The sequence below is a fragment of the Herpailurus yagouaroundi genome, unplaced genomic scaffold (genome assembly GCF_014898765.1).
Source record: "Herpailurus yagouaroundi ecotype Mexico unplaced genomic scaffold, PumYag 197, whole genome shotgun sequence".
In the NCBI taxonomy this organism is placed as follows: Eukaryota; Metazoa; Chordata; class Mammalia; order Carnivora; family Felidae; genus Herpailurus; species Herpailurus yagouaroundi.
Window position 1 is genome coordinate 27,788,475 of NW_024412428.1, and position 26,955 is coordinate 27,815,429.

Consider the following 26,955-nt stretch of genomic DNA (forward strand, 5'->3'; position numbering starts at 1 on the left):
TTTAGATCTCCCGTCTTATTTGGTGCTTCCTAGTTTTTGGTCCAGTTGTGTTTCTTTTTCTATTTTTTTTTTTTTTCTTTTTGAGAGAGAGAGAGAGCACATGCGAGCAGAGGGAGAGCAAATCTTTTTTCAAAACAATGTTTATTTTTGAGAGAGCAAGTGTGCATGAGAGCTGAGGGGCAGAGAGAGAGGTGGACAGCTGATCCAAAGCGAGCTCTGCACTAACAGCAGAGAGCCCGATGAGGGGCTCGAACTCTCAAACCGTGAGATCATGACCTGAGACAAAGTCAGATGCGTAACTAAATCTTAAGCAGGCTCTCTGCCCGGCATAGAGCCCAACACGGGGCTCCATCTCACCAACCAAGAGATCATGACTAGAGCTGCAATCAAGTTGGACGCTTAACCGACTGAGCGAGCCACCCAGGCTACCTTTTTTTAACTTCTATTTTTTTCTCTACTAGTTTGAATATATGCAATTTATTTATATTCTCTTACTGATTGCACTGGAAATTTTAGCTTGCTTATTCAATAATCTAGAAAAGTAGATAAATATGTGTACAACTTTTCCTAGAAAATTTAATGTGTATTTTTTTTGCTTGAGGGTTGTTGGGTTTCTTGAAAACTGTGGATGGTTCTTCTATCATTTCTGGAAAATTTCCAGCGACTTTCTTTTCAAATACTAATTCTACACTGTCTTCTCCCTCTTCTCCTTCTGTAACTATTGGACATGTGTCAGCTCTCCCTTCCCTCAATGTCACTTAACCTCTCTCTCATACGTCCCATCTTTGTTTTTCTACACTGTATTCTAGAGAATTTTTTCCGAGTCACTAATTCTCTCTCAGGTATGTCTAATCTGCTGTTAAACTTACCCACTGAGTGTTCTCATTTCAATTATTTTAGTTTTCCTTTTTAGAAGTTTGTTTTTAAAGCGTATTTTCATTCTCTGTTGATATTTTTATGAGTTACTGAAGTATAATTTCCATAGCCCCAAATTCATCCTTTTTAAATGTGCAATTCAATGGACTTTAGTATCTTCAGAGACTTGTACAATCATTAGCACGTTTATCACCCGAAAGGAAACTCATACACATAAAGCAGTCACTTTCCTTTTTCTTCAGTCTCCAGTCTACTAATCTACTTTCTGTCACTATGGATCTACTTATTCTGGGTATTATGTATAAATGGAATCATATAATACGTGGCCTCTAGTGTCTGCTGTCTTACACAGCACAGCTTTTAAGGTTCATCTGTGTTGTAGCTTATGTCCCTACTTTATTCCTTTTAATGGCTAAACAATCTTCTATTATATGGATAAACCACATCTTGTATATCTATCAGTTGATATTGGGGTCATTTCCACTTTGGGGTTATTATGAGTAATGCCACGAATATTCATGCGTAAATTTTTGTGCAGATATGTTTTCATTTCTCTTGGGTATATATATCCTTAGAAGTGGAATTGTTGGATCACATGGTAACTCTGTCTCAGTTTTTTGAGGAACTGTCAAACTGTTTTAAAAATGGCTGCAGGGGCGCCTGGGTGGCGCGGTCGGTTAAGCGTCCGACTTCAGCCAGGTCACGATCTCGCGGTCCGCGAGTTCGAGCCCCGCGTCAGGCTCTGGGCTGATGGCTCGGAGCCTGGAGCCTGTTTCCGATTCTGTGTCTCCCTCTCTCTCTGCCCCTCCCCCGTTCATGCTCTGTCTCTCTCTGTCCCAAAAATAAATAAAAACGTTGAAAAAAAAATTTAAAAAAAATGGCTGCATTTTTAATTCCCACCAATAGAGTATGAGGGTCCCAATTTCTTCACATCCTTGTTATTGTCCATCTTTTTTTTTTTGTTTGTTTGTTATACTATCCTAGTGGATGTGGACAGGTCCCCTATTCATATTTAAGCTTCCATTTATGTCTTAAAAATATCAAACACAACTACTTTTTTTTAAACTTTTTTCAACACTTATTTATTTTTGAGAGAGAAAAACCGAGCATGAGCAGGGGAGGGGCAGAGAGAGAGGGAGACAGAATCTGAAGCGGGCTCCAGGCTCTGAGCTGAGCTGTCAGCACAGAGCCTGACCTGGGGCTCAAACTCACGAAGCATGAGGTCATGAACTGAGCCGAAGTCAGACACTTAACCAACTGAGCCATCCAGGCGCCCTCTAACACAACTACTTTTTATTCTGTTTGATAACACTAACATAGAGCATCTTTGAACTGATTTCCACTCTGTCATTTCTGCTGCTTCCTGCTCATGGTCTTGTAATTTGTTTCTTTTATCTAAGCTTCTTATTGTTTGGGGGAATTTAAATTGGAAATAATTGAAACCTAGGATGGAGGGGGACTTTCAAGAGGATTCCTGTTTGCCTCTGATAAGTGCATAGAAGCATTAACAGAAAAATGTTAAACTACATTCTCAGCTTGGGGTTTTGAGACCACCCAGGCAGGATGAATTTAGACTACAAAAACTCACATGAAAATCAGTTTATCAAGTCTCAGAAAAAATTTTTTCCCCTTGATTCACTGCCAAAGGTTTGAACAGAGAAGTCTTCTTCCAATCCGCAGGGTGGGAGAGTCATGGGTTTTTCCCCCCTCCCAACTTCACTTTCATACTGTGGGAATGGTCCTTTGGGGTCTTCACTTTGGCCAGGCCCAAAAGCTCGGTGTGATGGTTAAATTTCTGTGCCAACTTTGCTAGGCCACAGCATCAGACACTTTTAACATTTCACTTTCTTTCCCCAATCCCCCAGGAGAGGACTATTTTTTCCCCTAACACCTGCCATCTCTTCTTCCTGTCCAGTATCACGCTCTCCTACTTCTGTTGGAGACAGGCATCAGAGCAGAGAGGGAAAGGTCAAAGATAACGGGCTTCTCAAAGGTGTTCAACCCGAATGACTAGAACAACGTATGGGAGAGTGTACCCAGGAGGAGATGCCTGCCTGCTGGGGCAAGACGAACTCAACTTGAAATGCTCACCTTGTAAAGACGGTCAACTTTGTAACTAAGGCTCAAAGCGGCACCCCATAACAGGAATGCAAAGAAAATACAACATTATACACATCAGTCAAACCGAAGAGTTCGGGTCAAGGTGTCTCCAGCCAAGAGTGGCAAGATTCATCAACCACCGAACTTGAAAAGCCCAAAGGTGAATGTGGAGATTTTGAAAAGACGTTTGGGCAAACCGTCAGGAAATAAATGAAATCCCAGTTGTATAACATAAACGTGTGGGAGAAAAACGTGCCAGTGTAAAGAGCTGTTGTCTCTATGTATTGTGACAGGTGATTCTGTCACCTTTTGGCTTTTGGTTTTTCAATATGGTGACACAGTGTAATGTAATGAGAACAGGAGCCTGGCAGACCCGGGCATTACCTCTATGCCCACTGGGTAAGACACTTCACTTCTTTCAACCCAAGTTTTCTCACGTGAAAAACAGGAACAATAATGACAAGGTTGGTATCTGAATTCAATAACCCAAAGGGCCTGCCATAGACAGTAAGTAGAAATTGTAAGAACAGTATTGCATTGGGGTGGTTGCTCCTTCTCGCTTTCATTCTCTGTGTTAATTGTTATTTGAAACACTGCTTCTCCACTGTTTCCATAGCATTCAATACTCTTATGAAAGTAGTATATTCATGGGGCACCCAGGTGGCTCAGTCAGTAAAGCGTCAGCTCAGGTCACAGATCTCACGGTCTGTGGGTTCAAGCCCCGCGTCAGGCTCTATCCTGACAGCTCAGAGCCTAGAGCCTGCTTCGGATTCTGTGTCTCCCTCTGCCCCTCCCCCACTCACACTCTGTCCCTCTCTCTCTCTCTCTCTCTCTGTCTCTCTCAAAAATAAATAAATAAATAAACATTAAAAAGATTTTTAAAAAAGAAAGCTAAGCAGTTTTTCTCAGCACAGGTAAGTAAACTGTAAATTCTTTTGGTCTATTAGAAATTACCTTGATTTTATGTTCACTCCTGAGGAATAGTTTATAAGCACATGCCATTCTAGATCTGACTTTAACCAGCACTGGAAGATATCATTCTTTTATCTCTGGACTTCTGTCACAACAGCGAACCGCTGTGAGTCAAACTGCCACTTTACAGGTAATCCACCTGTTCTCTCTGGTTGTTTTTGAGATGATCGCTTTGCAGTTGTTTCTATAAACGGCGTGGTGCGTGTGTGCACACACATACGCATTGAATGCAACGTATACACAGAATTGCATAGATCTATACCAACAATTTAACCACCATTCAAGGCAAGAAACAGAGGATTATTGACACCACATTAGCCTCCTGTATATCATACGTCTGTCTGCCCCAGGAGTAATCACTAACCCGACTTTTATGGTAACCGTTTCCTGGCTTTTGACCCTTTCAGACCGACGTCTAACAGTAACTTACAACAGCTAATCCAAGCTTGGAAACATCTTATTTTCGCACAATTGCTGTATATAGCAGAAACTGGTAATGTGGCGGTCTCTAGGAGGGCTGCTTGGTGGCCAGAGAGCAGTAAGGACTTGGTACCATATGTCCTTATGCCTTTTAGAATTGCATCATCATTTGCACGTATGGCCCTTTGAAAAAAGATAAATAACAATACAGAAATAAAAGGGGTGTCAAGGATACAGCACATGGAGGACAGCAAGACAAAAAAAAATTTTTTTTAAGTATTACGTGTAAATTATTATGAGTAGTTGCCTGGGAGGAGAAATTGGATGGAATATCAAAACATCCTCTTGAACGCATCGAACAGCTTATATATAGATTATCGAGGAATCAATGGATCAAAATCTAACAAAAGTGAAGAACCCCAGCAGGTAAACTCAGCACTTAATACCACCTTTTTGTCGTAGGAATGTTTGCCAAACCTGAAGAAAAAACCGTGATACAGACTAGTGTTTTGGCCGCCTCATCAGCGTTAGAAAGGCAAAAGTCATTTCTCTCCACCCGTTCTAACAAAGGGATTCTCAAAAACCACCCCCTTTTAGCTGGAACCCTGAGGGGCTGCACCCTTCATACGTGGGCCCCACCCCAACGTGCAGCACAATTTCCAGCCACCTGACTTATTCAGAAAACTTTGAGGCTTGAATTTAAATTAAGGAGCTCCAAAACTAATTGTGTGCCCAGGCACCTGGCAGACGCAGAGGAAAGTCCCCCCCCCCCCGAGGAAAATACCACCATCCCAGGCCTTCCCTCTCTAGACAATACAGATAGGTTAAAAGTGGCAGAGTTGTGATTTTAAATCAAGCTCTTTTGACCCTAAAGCCTACATTCTTCAACTTTACTAAACTGCCATGGGAGAAATTAGGTATATATGGGAAAGCAGGTCGCCTAATCCAAAGTTAGGAGGTGTTGAGATTTCTTACAAAACTTGCAGAAGTGATCAGCCAGCACGACAGATGTGTCCAAGGACAAGCACATTCTTGTTCGTGGAAAGGGTCTAGTCCCTTTTTATACACGTTCAACGTTTTATACACGTTGGGGAGAGCAAGCTGAAATCTGCTGCTAATTTCTACCTCACTGATCCTTACCTGGTCCTCTAGGGCCACAAGTTGCCCATCTGTCTCCACTGACAGACCTTTGTATGTTTAAGGATGGTTTTGAGGTCATCCCTCCCTCCCCTGCCTCACCTTCTCCAGGCCAAGTGGCCTTTTGTCTTTCGGTGAAAACTCAATTAAATTGTTTTTATTTTTAGCTCCTTCAGCATTAGACAGTCACGAATGTGGATGGTTCAGTTTATCTATGTCCTTCGTAAAATGGTATCTGGGATTAAACCTAAAACTCTAGGCATGGTCTATAAAGCACAGGGTCAAGTAAGACTATCACTCACCATGCCACAAGTTTAAAACCAACTGCTACAGTAGAAAAAACCCGCATTACTGCAGTACAGACTATAAACACTTTCTTTAAGCATCTGAGTGAGAGCTATCTAAGATGCCTACATATTTTTCAAGATGTGTCACCACTCCTCAGGTTCTAGCCAAACTGGTCTTTGGTTCTTCAAATAAGCCACGAGCTTATTTGATAGAGAGGAAGCCTTCTCAAGGCGTGTTTGCTCTACTGAAAAGGCTCTCTACCTCCCTGAACCACCCTGACTCCCTTTGCCTGGTTGGTTCCCACTGGGCTCAACCCTAGCTTATGCCTCAGCATCACATTTTTAGGGAAGCCCAATTAGGCTCCTCTGTTTTAGGTTCCCATCACCCTTGCAACAGTAAATATTTTTATAATTACTCATTTAATGACTCTTCTTCACTAAACAATAAACTTCATAGAGGCAGGGACTAATATTAGAGCATTTTTCCCCTGCAAACATATTCCACTCCCAAAAGGGCACTGGCAATGGCATACTTTCTCTCCCTGCAGCCTTTTAGGACTCTGATATAAGCCTTAAAGTTCTCTCACCTCCCACTACCCTGTACTTACTTACACAGAACTAATTGGGGAGCCTGGGTGGCTCAGTCGGTTAAGCGTCCAACTTCAGCTCAGGTCACGATCTCACGGTTTTTGAGTTCGAGTCCCGCATCGGGATCTGTGCTGACAGCTCAGAGCCTGAAGCCTGCCTCGGATTCTGTGTCTCCCTCTCTCTGTTCCTCCCCCACTCGTACTCTGTCTCTCTTTCTCTCAAAAATAAACCAAGGTTTAAAAACTTTAAAAACTAATATTCACCTCCTGCCTTACTAGAGCACTTAGCCATTTGGGTCTAATGGGGCATTACTGGATCAGACTCATTCAACATACTGACTCTATCTCCCCAGCTCTGTATCCATTGCAGACTCTGCCATTTAGCCCGGGAACACTTCTGGAAGCCACAGCTTCTTAGGGTTCAAGGCAGTGAAGAGGTCAGCTGGCTTGCCCAAACTTAGGCAACTTAAGTTTGCCCAACAGTCGCCACAATGCTTCTGAGGTGATTCGAAGACATATAGGTTGGAAAAGCTATTGTAACATTTTAGTCTCCCCAGAATCCACATGCCCCACAACTACCCATATTGTTATAAACAGAAAAAGAGAGGAGGTTGATTTCAGACCTAAGGAATTCTGGCAGCTTCTTCCTTTTTTTTTTTTTTTTTTTTAAAGCCTTGCTCTGACTCTTCAGAAGTCTACATCACGGTCAGCCCTTATGGGATCTCTAAGCACCCATTCCTGTGTTCATAGGATTTATGTAGCAGGGAGAAAACTAAGTTAATATCAAGAAAGTCATAAAAAAATTATTTGGAGGAAACCATTTGAGCCCAAAATATTCAATGTGTACAAGTATGAAAACAGAACCTCCCCACATTTAGAGGAAAATGTCAAGTCATGGTTCAGTCACAAGGACGACCAAGGGGGGAAAAAACAGGTTCAGAAGGTCCTTGTCCTAGCTTATTGCAATTGTTTGAATACCATCCTTGGAAATGGAATGGTTACTGTGTAATGTTTCACAATGCTCTTAGACACCCCTGGTTTGTACATTCCAACACAATCTTCACCCAAGGCGGTATAAAACAGCTCTATATCCAATGGCCTGTGGTACATCATGTGCTGACCCTCTAGACAAACACTGACCTACCTATTTAACAAGTCTTTGGCAACACATTCGCAAAATGTCAAGAAGCCACAATTGTTCATTCCTTTGTCCATATAAAATGCCTTGTTAAAATACAGATACTAGGTTTCTGGTATTCTAATAGCCAGTTGCATAATTCTATTGAAAAAAAGAAATGGACATCTGATACAATCTGCTTTCGGAAAACCTGTGATCTCTCCCCTTCTTTCTTGTCTACATAAAAAAACAAAGCAAAACTGTGCTTTTAAACAACTAGGATTTGTCTTTTTCTCAGGAGCAATAAACTCAAGTTTATAATTTCTAGAACCTTTCTCTCCTCTTTGAGCAATCCTGGAGAATGGAAGAGTTGCTAGAGTATTGTCCAGTGTTGCTAAGCATGTTATCTCCCCTGCTTTAAGTCAGAGGTTGCATCACAAACACTGATAGGGTCCCAATGGGCAACAGAAACGCGCCCAGAGCAGCAGGTCATGCTGGAGGCAAAAAACCCTGCTAAGCCCAGACTAAAGTGGCCATCATTCGGCTCCTGACAAACTGTCACCACAAAGTCCAATGGGTGTTTCCAGAGCTTCAGAGCTTTCCAGAGCTAAATTTCAAGAGAAGCTGAAATACAAAACATATCCAAATGTGACATCTCCTTATTTTTAAGTGTTAATAATTAGCTCTCACATTGGGCCAAACCATTTCAATGGGCAGATATCGTACACAGGATCGTTTAAACCCTCACTCTAAGCTAACAAGTCTATTTAGGTGTCTGTTTAAAGTGGGGGGGGGGGCGCCCACCAAAAAGTCAAATTTGGAGCTCTGATTCTCTCTTGAAAAAACGTTTATTTTTATCTCTTTCCAATCTAAAATATTACCCTCCTTGCCCTAGAGCACAAAAGTAAAAGGAGGTGATTACAAGCCTACCAAGGAAGGAAAAAAGAATGTAACCACCACTCCCAAGGAGTAAGCTTCACACATTCTTTGCTCCTGCTGTAAACACAATGCTGCGAAAAGCTCTTAGATTTTCACTCTTACCCTTTTTGCACAATAGCATTCCTCCTTGGATATGTGACCTCTTTCCACCTTTCACAATTTGAAAAATCTGCACTCACTCTTCAGGTCCCATCCCTCACCCTCCTCCCTGTCCCAGCCAAGACAGACTGCAAATGAGCCCAATGTGCAAAACTGAGCCCTTTCTCCTTTTTGGAATCACAGGCTAAGGAATCTTGCTTACTTTTTCTCAGCATTTTCTGAATTGTTTTTTTGGTGACCGGGATCCACTCATGCCCAAGTCATTATCTGCTATCGTCACCTCCTAGCATTTTGCAACATTCATACAAAGCTAGAAAATCACTCCCTAATTTCTGGTCTTTACATACCTAAGTCAAATTCCATTAGCAACAAACAGTTAGCATCTAACTTTTAAGCGCCTGATGCTACATGGCATGACAAATATGCTCTCTATATCCTACAGAAGGAGTGCTGGATCCAGGTCAGAAGAATTCCCTACCACGCAAGCATAATACTCTACGGGGCACTCAAATACAGAACAGACTGGGCCAACAGCCTTTGAAGTCACTTATGTCAGCATCAGAGGCACCTGAATACGTAGCTAGAATCTAGTGTCCGACTAAAAATACCTAGCCTCTCTCGTTCTTGGAAACCATGTTAGAAGCATAAGGATCGTGCAATGAGTCTTCTATCGTGGAAGTTCCACTTGTATGCCTTTGTTTAGTTCAGAACAGAGAAGTTAACAAGATATTACAGAATGGAAACGAAGGCCAGGCATCTCTTAAGTTTATTGGAGAATTCTTAGTTGGGAGAGGAAAGATCACGGACAAATAATTCATAAAAGATAAAAAGAACAATTAACTGCAAATTATTACAAAAGTAATTTCTGAAATGTTTATTTTGAGCCACTGCAAAAACAAAATTATAGTGCATCCTGAAGTTCATATTTTGATAAATGAACATATTAAATGACTGAAAAGCCAAAAAAAGTCACCGTTATACAAGATCTTAATGTAGTAATTCTGCACAAATAAACAGCTACGATTACTCAAAGCTGCTTTTACTATATATATATTAAACAAGAATGTGAATTACTTCAAACACTGCACAAGTAACCAAAGTTAGCAAATCCAGCAATATATCAAAACCTGATATTAAATAGTATTCAAACATTACAGCAAAAACAAAACAATGAACTTCCAGAACTACAATCCTACCCATGTGAAAGGAATGTACAGGGATGGAAAAAACAATAATAAATAAATAAAGTGACAAGAGTGACCAACACTGCGTCTGCGTCTTCAGAGCAGGAATCCAGTAAGTCAGTAAATGTGTGCAGGGTCTTTTGCTAATAATGGAAACAAAAATGCATTTCACTTTTCGCTTTAGTATAATCACGTAATTCCCACTGATGCTCTAACTGTCTTGTGCTGGTGACAGGTGGGCAGGGTTTTCAGTGGAAAGCATTTTCCCTACACCCTGAGTGTGGATGCATTAATATATTTTTTTAAAACTGTGGAAAGTTTCTTTTGAGAAATATAAAATTTAAAGCAACATACTGATGGGAAAGTGATAGTTATTTGTGAAAGAATACTACTAGCTAAATAATTAACCAAGAAGACATCTGACTCTGGACTCTGATGATGAGTCAGGGTTAAGGTCTGCGACTGGGAAATGTGCACTGATGTCAAAGCCATGTGAGTAAATGATCTTTCACTTTATACGTGGTACATTTAATAAGTAATTAAATTCTCCTGCCAGCAACATAAAACCCTTATTTAAGCAAAATGGAAGTATTATGAATTGAATTAATTCACGTCAAATATCTGAAAGGGTAAGTGGAACATTTTTCAAAGTATAAAGATGTTATCACGTATATTCACCGAGTGAATACTCTCAGAGGTTTTATTACTTCATTAAATTCTATCAACCATCCCAATAGATATTTTAATTTTCTTCTGTGATTTACAAATGAATCATTCATTTTGTATAAATCAGGAAGTATTTTCAAAATCAACATTAATAACATCCAAAATATAAATGTAGTTTAAACGTGGCTTGGGAAAAGACTATCAAAGAATTGCTACATTTCGGTCTAAAATAATGTTCTAAAAAAAAAAAAAAAAAACCTATCAGAAGGCCTCGTCCACTTTCTTCCCACAGATCCTTCAAGGGTTCTAAAATTGATAAACAGAATTCAACTCAACACACATCACAACTTAACAGTTCTGAATAAGACATGGTAATTTCATAAGAGCCAAAATGCACAGAATGGCAAGATCACAATGTTATATAATACAAATAGGTCAAGGAAATCTGTAATAAAATAAGACGGGTAGTCCTCAACAAACAGAGCTGTTCTGAAGACTGGGCAACCAAACAGACGGAACATGTCTTTGGAATAATCACAAAGTGCCTTTAAAGAATGTGAGTTTAGACTGCACTTGATTAAAAGATACTTCTCTCCCTACAAGGAGCTTTAACTCACGCTTCTTTTCACATCTGCCAATACTTAATATTTTTCTCTATGCCCCTGCGTGAAACTGATACAGGGGTAGAGTTCCACTAGGATTCTTACCACGCATGCTAACTAACACCTAAAGACTGGTCTGTCCTTACGTCGTGGCTAAATCAGGGAACTCTGAATCCAGCAAAGCTCCAGGTAAATGCAGAGAAAACAGAGACAGGAGGAAAATCTTCAAAATGATTTCTACCGTAATAGAAATAAACATAACCACTTTCAAGCACAGAAAGTTTTAACGAAACTAATATATTTTCACTTTAGCTGAAAAGAAAGTCAGAACACAATTTGGCTGTTAATCACACCCATACATATATCCAAGTTACTAAACACAACTTGATAGTTATATACTTGTAAAAATTCAATCCAAGCTTAGTAAGTAGTAAATCCGTGTTATCATCAACAACCCAGGTGCCAGCATGTATAAACCCAGTCCAGTGCTGCTAAATCTCAAGTTCTGAGAAGCAAAAGACAGAAACAATTCTGGTTATATACATTTCCTGCATTTCTCCACCTTAAAAAATACTTGAAGAAACTTTAGGCAAATTTATTTTTAAGGCTCACTCCATTTCTGTATCTTAAGTTGAGAAAAACCAAAGCTTACAATGTAATCTCAAAATATTTAAGTGGCTTTTGGTATTTTTCTTAAAAAGCAAATTTTACTCTCTCATTACAAAATACATTTCTCTACCATAATTATTAATTCAAATTAATGTAAGTGCCCTTATTCCTTGCCCCTTGGTGGGTGCTATGTCTTCTACACTTTGTGCAGCTTCCAGAACAGTCAGTGCTCAGGGAAAAAGAAAATGCAATGGCAGGAAAAAAGAAAATGTAATGGAGTAAAACCAAAGCCCCCAACAAAAGGTGATTTACTCTAGATTATAAAATCCACTAATGGAAGAACCAAAAACTCACACGCGCATACTCTCACGTACAATACCAAGACACAAGCGCTATTCAAGTCAACTTGCAGTTTCTAAAGACAAGGAAGTAAAAAAACACAGAGCCCAGAAAAATCATGTCAGTCAACTTTACAAAACAGTGCAGATACTATTTTATCGGGGAGAGGGAGCCTGGGCATCCCTTCTTTTTCTAGAAAAAGCTCATCCTTGCTAAGAAGAGAGTTGTTTGTTTTTCAAAAATCCAACAATGAAAATCATTATTGGGCTTCTCTAAATGCATTTCCATATTAACATTAATTTTTAAAATTTTAACATGTTTTGCACCTTTATTTTCATTTATAGGATAAATTAGGGACGCAAAATAGTTAAAAAAAAAACCAAGAAATAAAAATTCTTACTGCACAATCTTTATAGACATTTTATTTTAAAGCACCTTTTAAATGTCAACAGTGGGTTTCTAACCAAGAAAACAGTAAAATAAAAAAAGGGCACAAACCCACTAGGCAAGTCAAAAGTATTCCTCTACACACACACACACACACACACACACACACACACACTTTCATGCCAGATGGATTGGCAACATTAGCAAATAATGTCATTTAATGAAAGGCTGGGGAAACTATCATTTACGGTATTTAGAGAAACCTAAAATACTAACGTTTCTAAGAAATTAAATAGTTTGGGGGGATTCAAAAAGCTACCAATAGCTGAGCTATGAAAATAAAAATGACTTTTAAAAATAAGAAAAAAATTCTATTGGGGGAAGAAAAACCATTAGCCTCAAAGCTATTTTGTCAGATTAGTTCTTAACAGGATAGCATTTGTCTGCAACGTCCTTGGCCGCCTGGGTGCGGTTCATAGCAGCACTAACTTGGATGCAAAAAGAATGCTGTCAGTCAGTGTCCCTGAAAACGTCATGGTCAGACCTTCCGTCAAATCAGTGTTCTTAGGATCTTAACACACTATGCACGGGTCTAGAAGAATAAATGAAGATCATATTTGACAGAGATTACAAAAGTATGAACTATATATATACAACGTGGGATGACGGAATGCGCTTTTAAAAAGCTCTATCTACTTCCCTCCCAGTTCACGGTAAGTGTTAACAGTTTACCCTATGCATCCTTATCTGTTACTTCCTCTCCCCAAACAATAAAATGGACCGGCTGCAAGTTTGTTCTATGCGTTTTCCAAGAGCCAGTCAAACAGTGACTTGCACCTCTCCTCCCCAGGCGTCTTCTCCCGCATGTCATAGTACCGCAGCACAGCCTGCAGGAGGTCCCCCACCTTCCATCCCTTTCCTTGTAGTCGTTTTGAAAGCTAGGAAGAAAGAAAAGCATGTCCAACATTAACCAAAGACAATTTTCTAACAATCAAGTTTTCATTTTTATTTTTAATATCAGATAACTGTAAGAATCCTGCTGCCTGTGGTTAAAATATTATTCCCCAGTTTTATAATGAAGTCTCTTCTCCACTAAATCACCACCCCTCTTGCTTCTTGCCTTTGACAAACACATCTCCTTCACAGAATGACACTTTGGGATTGTTGGGAGACAGAACTCCACAAACCTCACCCACCAGATAGTCTGTGTGGGAGTCTAGTCTCCATTTCTACACCAAATTCTTGACCTAACTAAATACATCTGCCACACCCTCAATCAGGAACATAAAATAATAAAGATAATGTCAATCTTAATAGAAGGATGTGGATTTTTCCTTTCACAACATGCAGTGTGGCTTTTTTCTGGAATACACACTCTGGCCTCAATGGAAACATGGCTTTCTAAGTTAAGAAATGTTAGTGTTTCGACAAAAACCAACCAAAGTAAATAAATATTGTGGTGATCATTTCACAATATATACAAATATCAAATCATTATGGTGTATACCTGAAACTAATATAATGTTATATTTCAATTACACCTCAATTTTTTTAAAAAGTAAATACAGGTTTAAATAAACTCTATTGTCACCAGAATCAGAACACGTCTTCACTCATTTTTTTTTTCTCTTTAGTCCTGTAAAAACTAATTTTGTAATATAAATATGCTTAACCTTTTTAAAAAGTATCCTTTCAGAGATATAATTCACAGAGCATACACTTCATCCACTTAAAGTTTACTAGTCAATGGTTTTTAGTATACTCCCCCCGTTGAATGCAACTCTTACCACAATCGATGTTAAAACATGTTTCATTCACTACACCAAAAGGAAAGCTCTACTTATTAGTAAACACGCCCCATTTGTCACAAACCACTCAACTCTAGGCAATCACTAATCTACTCCAGTCTCTATAGATTTGCCCATTTTGGCCATTTCATGTAAACATAACCATAAAACATATGCTCTCCGGCGACCAGTTTCTTTCACTTAACATGACTTCAAGGTCCCTCCATGGTGCAGCATACATGTACTTCCTTCCTCTTTACCGACAGATAATATTCCACTGCATATATTACCACATTTTATTTATCCATTCCAGGATGTTTCCACTTTGGGCCTATTATGAATAATGTTGCCGTGGACATGTGTTTTCACTCCCCTTGGGTATATACCTAGGAGTGGAATTGCTGGGTTATAGGATAATGCTAGGTTTAACTTTTTGAGGAACTTCCAGAAAGTTTTCCTAGGTTACTTGGGGAAGAGGTCCCTTGCCCCAAGCACTAACATGCTCACGCTCAGTTCTACTGAAGGCCTTCCTTAGCTCTCAGTTTATCCATGACTAAATGACTTGAAAATGTTTGCCTCTCTACAGTCAGTTCTAACACTTTTCCTACCCATTCCTTCTCCCTGACAATTCATTCCTTGAGCATCTCTTTCTGTCTTATTTTCTCCTTCTGCTCACAAACAGAAACCTAAACTAGAAAACTCCAAAAAGTCCAAGTAAAAACAAATTACAAAATGCCCCAAAAAATTATTTTTACCAAATGCCTTTTTCACATACTTCTTTCAACAATATCTTTGTAAATCCTAAACCAGGAATCAAGAGTAACTGGATTGTTCCTTTTTTGTTATTACAGATCAATATATACTGGTTACTCATTTGACTATTCTATACCTATAAGAAGATTAAACTAAAATTCTGGTAAGGAAAATTCTGGGCCAAAAACCTTAACACTATAAACCAAAACTCTTGACTAACAAGGTGCCTGGCAAACAGTTAAGTAAGTTCTCAATAAAGACATCCTATTAATGCATCGAATCTGACTGTTCTATTATTAGAGCCCTATTAAGTCCTCAAAGTGGTTCATGATCCCTTATGAGATGTTTAAACCTTTACTGGCTTTTGAGTATGCTAGTGTCTCCCACTAGAGAGGCTAGATTAACAGAGTAGGAGACATACTAATTACAAGGCACAATTATGAATCAATTTAAAACAAAGAATAACTCAGTTTTTGCATATGAACACGTTTATTAACGGCACCTAACTTGGAGTACTTAGGATGTGCCAGACACTAGATTAAGCATCTTTTTACATCCTCACAAAAGCTCTGTGAGGTAAACTCCATAGTCATTTTCACAGAGCAGTTAAGGACACGGAGACTGGGGAGCCTGCCTGTGGTTATGGCACAGCGGACATCTGGACCCAACTATGAGACTCTACCACCTAAATGTTTACGCCCTCTGCTATCAAGGGGCATCTTACTAGACCAACCACGTGACACAGAGCAGCATGTACAGCGAAACGTATCCTCACAAACACTCTGTATGGCAGGTCCTTACTTGTATAAACTCCTTCTTCGCAGAGTCATGAAGACAAAGTTCTGCCACTTCAGCCTCCGAAGCGACGAGCCACTGAAGGATAATCCTTAGCTGGGGGTCTACTGTGCACGGCTCCATGTCGATATTTGTAATGAGCAGAATCTTTCGGTCTTGCTCCAAACCTAACATTGACATTTAAGCAACATAAAGTAAAACTCATCAATTCGATTCTCAACACCTCTGGTTTCCCGGGACAGGTACTTTCCATTTCTTAAGATTCCAGCCAATGCTGGAAAAAAATCCGTCCTTTCTCACTCCTATGTTGACATCAACTAAAACATTTATTTGAAAGGGTAAAACAATTCTACAACAAAGGAGTAACACTGATCGTCTACTGAGAGCACAGATGTAAAACTCTACTTTGAGGCACTGAATTCAGATCCTTTATAAATGCCATAATTTGTGTCAAAATACAATACACAGGTAAAAAAAGAGAAACCAAACTATAAAGCCATAATAACCACCAAAATAGAAGTGAAACACAAAAATACAATCTCAAATAAATAAACCTATGAAATGGACTTTAAGAAAGCTGCTTGAACTAAGAGAAGGAAGCAGCAAGCCCTTGTATCACACGTATTACATCATAAGTAACGTTCTAAGCTCTTCTGCTATACAAACTCCTGGAATCCTCACACCCACCCTATGAGGTGGGAACTACGTGAGAGATGTGAGGCGAAGAGAGATCCAGAGTATGGCAGTGGGGAGGTGGCTGAACCAGGATGTGAACACAGGAAGTCTGGCTCCATGCTCTGTGTAATCACTTCATTCTTTAGGCAGAATGGGGGAAAAAATGTCATATGCAGCCACTTAATATCCCAAGCGCCAGACTGGGGGATTTTCTGGCACACTCCTTGATAAATAAAATACTGCTCTCAAGTTTCTTTTAATGAAAAGTACGTTTTGAACATAAGGAAGGATGAATCGCTGTTGATGATAAAACTAATGACCTGTGGACCCATACCAAGTGTTTACCCACTCCTGCTTAACGATGGCTGAGCAAAAAGCCGAGCTGAGACAAGGGCCCTCCCACACAAGAGATGGGCACGGTGGGCACGCTGGAAGACATCACGCCAGTTTGTACCAGCAATGGAAATTTGGTGGTGGATGGCCCTGATTCTTCTTGAGAGCACTGGAGGGCATTCTAGACTACCACTGATCATTTTTAGGATGTGCTGGTTCCTAATTTTTTCATTTAAAAAAACGGATCCGTGTCACACTGTAAGATAAACGTACTGCCTTTTTCCTCCTCTCGCCCCACTGACTCTCAATCAAAAACGGGTCTAGTGCACTATGATACCAGGCGTGGCCTCAGGGCCATTCAGTGAATCCTGCAGAGGTCATGGGGTCGGAAGCTAAGTCACCTCAAGACTTCTCTGTATTACTGGCTTTCTCAGCTCAGAGCTCCTGGCTCTTTGGAGAGGTTACTAAACTCCAGCGAAAAGGGAAGGAGCTGACCTACTGCAACTATAAACAACAATGAAAAGTAGGATTTCCATAATTTTGAATCTTTCTATAAATTCGTTTCAATCCATCTCCTAATTTACCAATTCCTAATTTAACAAAATTGAAAGTTGGCCACAATTTTCTACCTGATGAGAAGACTGGGATCTCAAAGGTGAGTGATGGCATGGCATATATCCACATGTAATTCTTCTGATTTCTATCTACTCACAAAAGAAACCCTAAAGAGCTTGCTAGTGCCAAAAGTAAACTTTGAAAATGAATTTCATTATTTATATTCACCTGTATCTTCTTTTCTCTTATTCATTCCTCAGTAAAGTCAGTTAAGTAATGACTAGTTCATTAGAGAAAATACTCACCATACGCATTTACACCATGTACTGCCTTTGGAATAACTTTGTTTACAGGCATGACTTGGGAAAAAGGATACAATTTTTCTAGACAAAGTCAACACTCTTTAAGTCAACAAAAATAAAGCAAATTATTACCCAGCCTATCTGTGACTCTAAAAGTATTGTCCTACTCCTACTTCATATCTGATGACAAAAACTTACTTCTAGAAGCCCGATATGAAGAATGTCTATTTAGCAGAAGCATTGGCACTAAAAAATAATCACCTCAGTTTGGAGGATTTTATCTCAAAAACCAGTACATGACCTCCCTAAATAAGGAAGGCATAATTGGTGACAAAACTGATTGGAAACTCAGGTGTTATGAAAGTACATTTCAAGAAATTCATTTGGGAAATTTTCTCAGTTTGTCTACTTGCAAAGAAAGGATGAAAAAAATCACTAGTTCAAAAAGAGTGTCTCAAACAGTATGAATATTTTTAGGTGTCACTAGAGATTGTTGGTATTTTCATAATTAAAAAAAATAAAGATTTTTGGAAAATAAATCAATAGCCATCTAATCACAATGCAAATTCAGCTTTGGCACGGAAAGTTTCTATGTTCGCTCAGATATTCTAATATATTTGAATTAAGCATTATAAATGATGGTCCAGAACTCTGTGACCAATGGTGTCCAGTATTTACATATTTAGAACTATATTCATCAAAGAAAGAATTGAGTATTTTCTTCAAATATGTATATGTGTGAGTTGAGGAATAGAATTGAGAGAGGGAAGAATTTATTTTAAAATATCTTTTAATTTTTATTTATTGATTTATGAAAGATCAACATTAAAACACTAATTCTAGAAGCTACTAGTTTGGGAGGAAAGAACTAGGGCATATGCCATAATTATAATAAATTATATCTTATAATGTAAGGGTTTTGTGTTTTTAAAAAGATAATTATACAGAGAGATTATCATAAATTTCCCTCTCCAATAATTAAATAATTCTTTTAAAGCATGTCAGCCTTTACACCAATGGGCAGGCACTTCATTAGTTTAGCAATCAAATAGTACAAATTGTTTAACAAAGGACCTGACATTAGTACAAGAATATCCTGATTGGTAATGTAAATACCCCGATTTATAATAAAACTGGAGACTGACAAAAATGGACAGGTTAAAGACTCTTCTAGAACCTTTTACAAAAAACACGCAAACACTTTGAAAAACAAATTGTCAATTACCTTTTACATCATCCTCATGATCTTCATCTTTATCATCTGGCCCATCACTTTTCAAATAAAAAGAGCAGAAGCAGTTAAAAAAAATGGCTTTAGTTAATAATAGTATTAAAACTAATTCTTAAAACGTGGTAAAGAATGAATGTTACGATGATATGTGACACTTAAAAAGGGAAGAAATGCCAATAAAAAAGGAAGCTTTGCTTCTCACACCATTTCATGTTAAAATCTGAATTGTAAATGATGCCTAGATAGGTCATCGATAACTAAGAGGTTTTACCTTACCGTGATACAGAACACCAAGTAATTTCATGATAAAACTTATTTTAAAATAACTTAAAGCTGAAATATTCTACTAATTTGGTTTTAGATAACACAGCATTTGAATTATCACAGAATGCCATGAATAATTATTAATGCTTCTGCTGATCCCATGTACATATTTTTAACAGGGTAAAAAACACCTTTTTCCTACACTTTTCTTATATATGAAATAAAATTACATACAAAAACAAAATAAAATAATAAACCCAAACCCCAGAAATCCTGTAGGAAGCAAGCTCTTTTTAATGAAATAATAATTGGTAGAATGAAAAAGAACAAGCAGAGCAACACATGCATAGACATAACACATTTTGCAATTAGATGTCAGTCATGTCTTAGCATAATTGAATTTTTTCATTAGATGTAAATTATCAAGCAGAATCACGTCCAAATATAGGAGAAAAGCAGATTGAAACATAGTGGCACTGTAACCCACATTCTTTTAAGAATATGACATCATGCATTAGTGTGAAAGACTCATCAGTTTTTAAGTTTCTGGACTGGACCAACCTGTCTGTTGTTGGAAAGGATAAATTGTCCTCATACAAATCTCCTTCTAAACCAAGACTGCTCCAGCTACTGCTGTTACCATTACTGCCAGAAGAAGAAAAGAACAGAGCTGAACCAGAAAATGAATAGTAAAGAAGACCTTGGCTTTCCTTGGAACAGCTTCTGTCAGTGGTAACTGGGAGGTTCGGAAGCTGCCCCGGCGGAGTGGGGCATCCTTGGAGGGAGAGACCATCACTGCTACCGGAAAAGGTACTGGACAGCTTCGGACATTGAAAGTTTTCTTACCTGCCCTCAACAGATCAGGAAAATTATTCTAAACCTGTATTTATTTTACACGTGAACATAACAGAAAGACTTTTAGGACAGCAAATGGATGCACAAAGTAAGAAGCTTCATGATTTAATTAACGTCTATGACAAATCTTGGGATATAATCTGTAAAAAGCCAATACCCTTCAGTTTGGGTAAAATTTTAAAAAGACCGTAGGTTAACATCCTCCCAGCTCTTTAGACAGCGCAAACACTGATGGGCTGGGGAGGTGGGGATGAAATGACAGGCACAAAAACACAGCCCCGAACAGACCGTTTGTACCTACTTGGAGAAAAGATGTTTTCGGATTTTAAAATACTCTTATTATGTCAATGACCTTCATTTCATACACTGTGTATAATTCGGTAGGTGGCAAATAGTATACACCTTCTTCAGAATACTGAATAACCAAGGCTCAATTAAGCAATGCACCTGTCTGGTGGGCCAGTCACCAGTGCCACACAGAGAACCTCTTGAACTACCTAACTAGAAGAAGAAAGCAACTAGATTCTCAAACTGCGGCAAAGCAATAAAACACAAAAAGCAACTGTGTTCAGAAACAAAATTAAATTAAAAATTTCAGATTAAAACCTAAACATGCAATTTAAAATTCTAAATCATTAAAATAATTAGTAAGCACATTAGTTCGCAGTGATAAGCAGCTTATATTTCCCCACATTATGCTAGGCAAGTATAAAAATTAATATTTATACAAACCAAAAAATTTTGGTTCTAAAAAGTGAATTAACACAAAATCATCCTCTGTGCATCAGTAGATGTTGACAAGGTTACCAACAAAGGGACAATTATTTAAATGTTATAAAGAGTTTCCAAGCAATTTCAACAATTTGCATATCCATCTTTACTCTGGCACTATCACACTGTCACACACTATAATGTCTTCGAAAATAAAAGCTAAAACTGGGGCGCCTGGGTGGCGCAGTCGGTTAAGCGTCCGACTTCAGCCAGGTCACGATCTCGCGGTCCGTGAGTTCGAGCCCCGCGTCGGGCTCTGGGCTGATGGCTCAGAGCCTGGAGCCTGTTTCCGATTCTGTGTCTCCCTCTCTCTCTGCCCCTCCCCCGTTCATGCTCTGTCTCTGTCTGTCCCATAAATAAAAAAAAAAAAAAAAAAAAGTGGAAAAAGCTAAAACTGAGCAGTGCCTTTTCAACCTACGTTCAAAAAAGTATAGCTCTATCACAAAACCATTAAAACAACCAGAGTTATGCCTATGTAGCCTGCTGTCAAACAAATCGAGAATGGAAAAACATGGAGATACCGAAGGGACAGACGGCTGTGGGCCAAAGAGAAAGAAAAAATTGATATCTCAAACACTGCATTTACATCTACCAATAGAACGATTTTTCTAAACAAAGAAAAATACTACAAAATTAAAATTCTTCCTCATTCCCTGACAACAATGACCCCTCCTTTTAATTAATAATAAAAACCCATCACCTAGATTTTAAGTGAACATGAAAAGAAATAACAGCTGAAGAATGTAAAGACCAAAAATTCAAACTCCCTCTATTTAACCTCATTCCCTCACCTCTGCTGCCCCTCAAAATGGATCAGATTTAAAGTTAGTTATTTATAAAATGCCATTTCTAAATAGGGTGACCATAGAATTTTTCATCTAACCAGGACACTTTTGGAAATGAAAGAAGTCACCATTAATAACTATACCAGAACAGCAGGAGCAAACCAGGACTGTCCTGAGCAATGATCATCTGACATTAATCCAACACAAAACAACTTAATTTCTTCACTTAACAGTCTTCATATTTCATTCTCGAGCACTGTCCTGTTTCCATCATTTTCTTTTATATCTTTTCCTATTTCCTATCTATTCCTATTTGTGTATTTTCCTTTTACATCTTTTCATATTTCCAATGTCTAGAACAGGCATACCTGCAACCAGTGGGAGTCGAGGGCTAAAATTCTTTATTGTGGTTTTCAGCCATATGAAGATGACTATCGACTTTGACATATCTCATAAAGATTATCTCAAAACTTCTGCAAGCCCGGCCCCACCTCTTACCTAACCCACTATATAACTACTAAGATTCACAGACTGCTTGAAGTACTTGAAGAGATGCATGTACCAGGTCTCTTCCTGATCAAATAACTATACATTCCTCATAAACACTTGTGTACTTTGAAATTATTGGGTTTTTTTTAACTGTTGCTCTCTACTAAACTTCCTATTAAGAGTGAAAGCACGTAGAGCGTCCAAACTGGAGTCTTTTGTCTCCTATCTGATCTCTGTACCAGAAAACAGCACATGTCATCAAAGACAAAACATGTGAAGTCATGTATTTTAAGCGTGGTCTCTGAAGCACCTGCATTAAAATCATCTGAGGCGCTTACCAAGCATGCAGATTCTCGGGACCTCCAATGACCTAATGAATCTTAATCTCTGGGAGGTGAGGCCCTGGAACCTGTATATTCAACATGCACTCTACCAACCCTGGACAGGCCCTAGTTTTTCTTTGTGCTTGAACCTTAATAACCACACAGAATAAGAGTTCTTATTAAAACTGTGCTCAGGGGCACCTGGGTGGCTCAGTCGGTTGGGCGGCCGACTTCGGCTCAGGTCATGATCTCGCGGTCCCTGAGTTCGAGCCCCGCGTCGGGCTCTGTGCTGACAGCTCAGAGCCTGGAGCCTGTTTCGGATTTTGTATCTCCCTCTCTCTGACCCTTCCCCGTTCATGCTCTGTCTCTCTCTGTCTCAAAAATAAATAAACGTTAAAAAAAAAAAACAAACAAACTGTGCTCAATTAAAACTACAGGTGACAAAATGCTATCAAGCCAAGTTTTTCCCATCCCAAATTCAAACAGTTAATTTTCTGAGCCAAATGTATTTACCCATGTTAAACATAATCATTTTAGTCTCAGCCTGATTTGGTCTTTTTGAAACTTGGTTCTGTTAAAGAGATTTTTTTTTAATTTTCGTTTTAAGTCATTCACACATAATGAGCACAGCAGTCCCTTCTTATCTGTGGAGGGACTGCATTCCAAGACCCCCAGTGGGTGCCTGAAACCACAGATAGTACTGCACCCCATATATACTATGGTTTTTTTCTTTACATATATACCTACGATGAAGCTTAATTTATAAATTAGGCACAGTAAGAGACTGACAACAAAATCTAACAATAAACTAGAATAATTATAACAATAGATGGTAATAAAAGTTATGTGAATGTGGTGCCTGTCTCTCAAGACATCTTATTGTATGTACTCACTATTCTTGTGATGAGGTGAAAAGATAAATTGCCTACGTGTTGAGATGAAGTGTAGCCAGTGATGCAGGCACAGCAACATAGTAACATAATGTTAGGCTACAATGACCTTCTGACAACATGTCAGAAGGAGGGCCATCTTCTTCTGGACCTTGACTGACTGCGAGTAACTGAAACCACGGAAAAGAAAAACCACAGATAAGGAAGTGGGGAAGGACTCCTTACTCTCCAGCACTAATAAAATGCAAAAGAGGACAGAGCCATCAAATCGGACAATATCCTGCAGGGTTCTTCTACTGGCGACAGACCCCTTAATGCCACGGGCCACTAACCCTGGTTCTCTCATTTTAACCCCAGGATTTCCAAAGCAACAACATCAACCTTCACGGAAATTCTAGAAACCCGTATTTCTCCAAGATGAGAGAAGAATTTTAGTGTTAACTTCCTATACCAGGTTAGAGTCATGGAAAAGGCCACATGATGTTTGTGATATTACCCCTACATCCCACTACCACTTTTAAAGACTGCCTTTTGGGAACTCGATTTTAAGATATATTGGTGGTTTACACAGCATTTTAAGAAACTATGACAGAACAGATGTTCTATAAAAATATTAACACTGGTTAATCCAAGCATCAAACAAAATGCTCTGAGATGATGTGTTCTAACAGGTGAAAAGCCATTTCTTTTCCTTCCTCCCCTCCTTCCATGGTCTTCTCGCCTCCCCCTCCTGCTCAGTCACTTCCAAGGGTTCTGTTCAACTGAAGCCTCACAGGGTCCCTTCCACAGCCTGAAACTAAGAACCCTTTCCTCTCCCTACACTCCGCTGTGGAGGGCATTTATTATTTCCAATTATCAATTAATGTGGGTCAGAATTTATGGCATTTTATAGTTTAGTCAGGAGTACCTTTATAGAGTTAAGAATATAAGAAAAAAATGTACTGCAATTAATAAAATATTCAAAGGACTGTTGTTATGAACAAAATTAACTAAGAAAAGTTATATATGAGGTTAAGTGCCTTCTGCTGTACAAAACCATATTTTTATGATGAGTTTATGTATTATTTCCAGTCAGTCACATATAAATGCTCTAGGTCATTTTGTTCCTCAATAGAGGCTAAGTGAGAACTCCTTCTCCAGGAAGATATTACTTTAACTAATAACAAGAAAATTACAGGGCCATTTTGATACCTTTTACAGATAACTGTCCTTTACCCCAGACTAGAAAGAAAAAGAAAAGTACCCTTTTTAAAGTAAGAAATACATTTTTTCCATCAAAAGTTCACAAAAGTCTGGGAAAATCCTCAGGGTATAAATCCAAATGTATGCAGTATTGTTCATATCAACTACTGGCACACCCAAAGAAAATTAGCTTGGCTTGTAACTGTATCTAATAAATGTGCAAAACCATTAGAACCGTACTACGGATAATAAAATACGTTTTGAAAACAATGGCAGAATTTTCAAATTCATAATTCTCAAACCCCCCGGTGTAAAGCTACTTCTGAGGTCTGAGGATCACACATACAACTTCAGTTACCTTTCACTTAGGTGATGAAAACTGCTGCTCTCATCCTGGTGTTCATCTTCAAAACTTAAATTGGACCAGCTGCCAGTGCTGTCATCACCAATACTGAGGTTCAGCTGCTGGCTGCCCAGAGACTCAGTTGACTGAAAGTCTTCTATTTCTTTTGGACTAGAAGGAAGGAAGGGAGAGAGGGAGGGGAAAAAGAAAACCAATCCGAAAGCATCAGATTCTGAATTCTAAGGCTATCAATTTGACGATAAAGAGGACAAAAACAAGACACAATATTCAGAGCCACACCAGTGGCCCATCCAACACTTTGTGTCTGCTAATGAAGAGACTTTGAAGGAGAGCATACTAATTTCAAAGTGAACTGAGCTCTATCTGTTATGGATCCACCCCAAGTGCTACATTTATCTAAATTGTCTTTAAAGCAGTTCATATTTTAACTGGGACCTCTATAGAGGAGCACAAGTTCCTAAGTTTACCACCTACTTTTAAGGCTGTACTTTTATTTGTTTTTTTTGTTTTTTTTGTTTTTAATTTTTTTTTTCAACGTTTATTTATTTTTGGGACAGAGACAGAGCATGAATGGGGGAGGGGCAGAGAGAGAGAGAGAGACACAGAATCGGAAACAGGCTCCAGGCTCTGAGCCATCAGCCCAGAGCCCGACGCGGGGCTCGAACTCACGGACCGCGAGATCGTGACCTGGCTGAAGTCGGACGCTTAACCGACTGCACCACCCAGGCGCCCCTCCTTATGCAAAGGTTTTTTTTGTTTTTTTTTTTTTATTTTTTTTTTCAATGTTTATTTATTTTTGGGACAGAGAGAGACAGAGCATGAACGGGGGAGGGGCAGAGAGAGAGGGAGACACAGAACCGGAAACAGGCTCCAGGCTCTGAGCCATCAGCCCAGAGCCCGACGCGGGGCTCGAACTCGCGGACCGCGAGATCGTGACCTGGCTGAAGTCGGACGCTTAACCGACTGCGCCACCCAGGCGCCCCTGTACTTTTATTTGTACTGACAGGAAGCTCTTTCTGGCTTTAAGAACAAAAAAGCAGTTTGAGGAATTCAACTACTGTCAATCAAGCCTACAGTCAAACCAGCCAGATCTCTTTAAAATTTTGAGCACGGATCATAACCCTTCTCATTATTTTTTTCAATGAAGAAGAGACATTTACATTTTTATTCCATCTTCACAAGAAAGGCCATTCACTATTCAATTACTCTAACTGCCCACTCTATATTTTGTTCTCAACGGTTTAAAAATTCTATTTTTAAAGATGATGAGGAAAAATGTTAGTCTTTTGATCAAAACCTTCTGGCAGCCTCTCACCGATCAGAGTCCAGATCCTTATACTTGCTGGTATGATTCCCTCTCATCATTCCCTCCATCTTGTTTCACCTCTTACTCTCCCCAGCTCACCAACGTCAGCCATGCAGCCTCTGTGCTATTTCCCCAACATGCACAATCCTACCCCTTTGTCTGGTACCCTCTGGTACCAATTCCCACATGACTTCTTCTCTCTTCACCCTGGGCTCTTTGCTCAAATGTTACTCAGTGTTGCTTCCCTAGCTACTGCCCACCATCCCCACCTGCTGCCACTGACCACCACCATCCATCGTCACCCCACCCCACCCCACCTCTACCCACCTCTCTTCTTTTAGTTTTCCTCCAAAGCCCTTATCACTCTGTGACAAATTTCGTATTTTACTTCGTCTTATTCCATTGGAACATAAGCTCCAGAGAACACGTATCTTTGACCGTCTTACTTATTTCTGTATTCCCAGTGCCTGGGATAGATCCTGAACTGCCCACCCCCTTGGGGGCTATCCTCATTTTATATTTAAGATACAGCAACCAGAATTATAGTGGACAGGCACATTACAGTTTTGAGCCATAATGGAGCACTCCTTTGTTCTTTTTTTTTAACACTTCTCTGGAATGTGCCACAATCTAATGGTTTTTTGGCTGAAATGACCCACTAGATGAGGTCCAGAGAAGAGTTTTAATGACTGCTGAGTTATTCTGGCTCATAAATAACAGCTCAGAATACAGTTTAGATGTTTGCTCTTCTAAAAATGCACTACCATATAATTCCCCATTTAATACTCACATACCACCCTTCTGTACATTATAGCTCTGTGAAATATTTATGGTGATTTTCATGAATCAAACATTTGCAAGAAAGGGGACACTAGTGAAAGAATCCAAACGATACCTTTAAAAATAATCCATCTGAATGAATCCCCCTTAAAGCTTCAAAGGCAAACCATTTTAACATCAGAAACAGAAACTGG

General features: G+C 39.1%; 1 protein-coding gene across 4 annotated transcripts in view; it reads right to left on the reverse strand.

Moving 5' to 3' along the window:
- Positions 1-9,282: 9,282 nt before the first annotated feature.
- Positions 9,283-26,955, reverse strand: part of AKAP11 (A-kinase anchoring protein 11) — a 52,085-nt gene continuing 34,412 nt past the window's right edge. For all 4 annotated transcript variants that reach the window (XM_040448536.1, XM_040448535.1, XM_040448534.1 and 1 more), the window contains 5 exons: positions 24,670-24,825; positions 19,578-19,661; positions 18,747-18,793; positions 15,663-15,823; positions 9,283-13,259 (listed from right to left, as the gene is read on the reverse strand). In XM_040448536.1, coding sequence (XP_040304470.1) covers positions 13,119-13,259; positions 15,663-15,823; positions 18,747-18,793; positions 19,578-19,661; positions 24,670-24,825 — 589 coding nt within the window. In that variant the 3' untranslated portion in view covers positions 9,283-13,118. The remainder of the gene's footprint in view (positions 13,260-15,662; positions 15,824-18,746; positions 18,794-19,577; positions 19,662-24,669; positions 24,826-26,955) is intronic.